Genomic DNA, 2,417 nt, shown 5'->3' on the forward strand with positions numbered 1-2,417 from the left:
TCCGACTGCCTTTTCTGCCAGTTGGTGTGTCAGAGCCTTTAATATGACAAGACAAAGAACCAGTGTGTAAGGTCAAGTGCTGTATGTCAAGAGGAAATGATCCCATTATTTAAGTTATATAGGCCTGGAGTTTTAAGGATATCAAGATTCCATGACAGGCTCATTAAATCGATGTTCAAAAGTGGGGACTGTCCGCATCTTTTTCACTCTTTCAACTAAGAAATTCCAATAATCCAAAACTTTACCAAACAGAGGTCTTTAAAAAGCTCCATGGCTTTAAAGCTACAGCCCCAAGTGAGCATCACATCCTCCCTGTGGGCCCTGCCAGCTGCTTGGCAGGTGTCACCTTCTCTCAGTATCCCTATCGCCTCAGAGAATTGTCTGCACATATTCTCAACTGACTGAGATTTAAACAAGGCTGCCACAGGGTGACTAACATGCCCTGTTGACCTGGTTTGCTTTTGAAATCTGGTCTAGTCTAAATAAAAGACCCACACAGTGTCTGTGATAGGCTAACGTTACTGTAAATAAGGAGTGGTTCTGATGTTTGTATCTTCTGAAGTTTTGCAGTTGTAATATTTCTGTAGGAACTTGTATGTTTGATTCAAACCTAAGAATTATTTTTTTTTGTAGCTGCCAGGTTTTGTAGAATTACACATTCTACAAAAAAAACATTTGAAAAATTGTGGGATTTTTATGATACTAATATAACCCACTTTCCTTTTGGGTATTTATTACAGTCACGTCATAATGACATTGTGTCCATATGTTCAGGGATTCCAACTGAAGACAAAGGATGGTCACTGGCCCTTAATGGAAACATTTGTTTTCCAAATAGGACCCCAAGAACGCTCTGTGGTGGATACAGGGTAAAAAGAATTAAGAAATAGCGACAAAAATGGAATTAAATCTGGGGACCGCGGGCCTCACTTTGGGAAACCGTTTTAAACAAATGGACAGACATCTGAGACTAACCTGTATACATCAATGCCCGTCTGGTTCTTCTGCCATACTTCCCCCTGCCTCAGAACCTCCTCGGCTATTTCTTTATCGCGGGGGAGTCTGTAGCCGGGGAAAATGTAAAACCAGCAGAGCACCAGCACGCACAGAGCGGCCCACACCGACAGCTTTCCCCGGTAGCATCGCACCAACATCTTTCCTCCTCTTGTCTGTTGCTGGGCTCAAAACAACCGGTGCATGCACATCGAAGCAGTGAAAAGGCAGCTTCGGTTCAAAGCTAATTTCTCCGTCCAGATTCAAATCCCCGTCTCATCCTGCAAACGGGGCGGAGAATGAATGGAGCTTGCAGGGTACACCGTTACCGTTCCCCTGTTGTTTGGGACAAGCTAAGATTAGAAGCAGAAGCGTCTAACCCTCAGCAGGTCACACTCGGTTGCGGGGTTGCGTGGTGCAATGTGTCGGGCTCTGCAGGAATCCTCTGCCCGGCTCTCGGTGCATCACCTCCACCATCATAACAGCCTGATTGTGAGGAATCATGCGGGCCCCCTCCCCGCCCAGTGGTGCTCCTCTGTAACCCAATCCTCCGGGGGTCCCCGTGGGTCTCCGAGGGTCCCCGACTCAGTCCAAGTTGATGCTCTTTCTCCCTCCTTCCGGTCCTCCCCTCGGGACTGCTGTCCGCGTCCCGCTCCAAGGTCTGCGGTGTAAGTGAACCGGGCCAGTCCAATTCAGTCTCCCTCTATATCACCCTCTTTCGCCTGTCAACTACCCCCTCCGCCGAGACAAAGTCCTTCTTGTGCCGTTGGAGGCGCGTCAAGCTCGCCAGAAGATGGCACGGGTGAAAACGGAAGTCGACCTTCAAAATAAAAGCATACAAAGAACCTGCACAAGCATAGCAATTCTTCCTCAATCAGGCTAAAGCTATGTTAGCATCCACACTAGCTGATGGAATTAAAGTAGCCTAGCAGCTAAAGTATTAAAGTAAATTAATACCAGTTGTGGACTTGCTGCTTGAATTGTTTTTTTTGTTGTTGTTGTTTTTTTAATAAAGCTACATCATTTCAATGTCATGTACATTCCCTTTTCATGACTCATGCAGAACAGAGTTTTGTCACCTTAAAGTGTTATCAGAGGGGCCCACATCTCTGCACAGGGGCCCTTTGTCTCACAAACTGGCAAACATGGAAAAATGGGACCCTGTGCTGCTTTTAACATGGCATTGCTTCTCCATTTATAGCCTTTTAGAAATGAAAACCCCATAATTAAAAGGGGCTTCGTTAGGGTTCTTCAGTATGGATCATAAATTTCCCTTTTTAATCTTTCACTTTCAACTTGGTGCAATGGAACCACTTGCTAACATGGGCAGGCTATTATTTTGAAAGTCCCTTTTCACGGCCCTAAAAGTGATTGCTTGACTCGGCTTCCCGCTGAGATCTGTGATGTGAAGCTCTGCCGCCCCC

At 46.0% G+C, this 2,417-nt stretch overlaps 1 protein-coding gene across 1 annotated transcript in view; it reads right to left on the bottom strand.

Annotated features, from left to right (window-relative positions):
* st8sia1 (ST8 alpha-N-acetyl-neuraminide alpha-2,8-sialyltransferase 1) overlaps positions 1–1,797 on the bottom strand; it is a 17,339-nt gene extending 15,542 nt beyond the window's left edge. The window contains exon 1 of the mRNA XM_032505363.1: positions 976–1,797. Within this exon, the coding sequence (XP_032361254.1) occupies positions 976–1,154 (179 nt within the window). The 5' untranslated portion in view covers positions 1,155–1,797. The remainder of the gene's footprint in view (positions 1–975) is intronic.
* Positions 1,798–2,417: the final 620 nt, after the last annotated feature.

This window comes from Etheostoma spectabile, chromosome 23 (assembly GCF_008692095.1).
Source record: "Etheostoma spectabile isolate EspeVRDwgs_2016 chromosome 23, UIUC_Espe_1.0, whole genome shotgun sequence".
Lineage (NCBI taxonomy): Eukaryota > Metazoa > Chordata > Actinopteri > Perciformes > Percidae > Etheostoma > Etheostoma spectabile.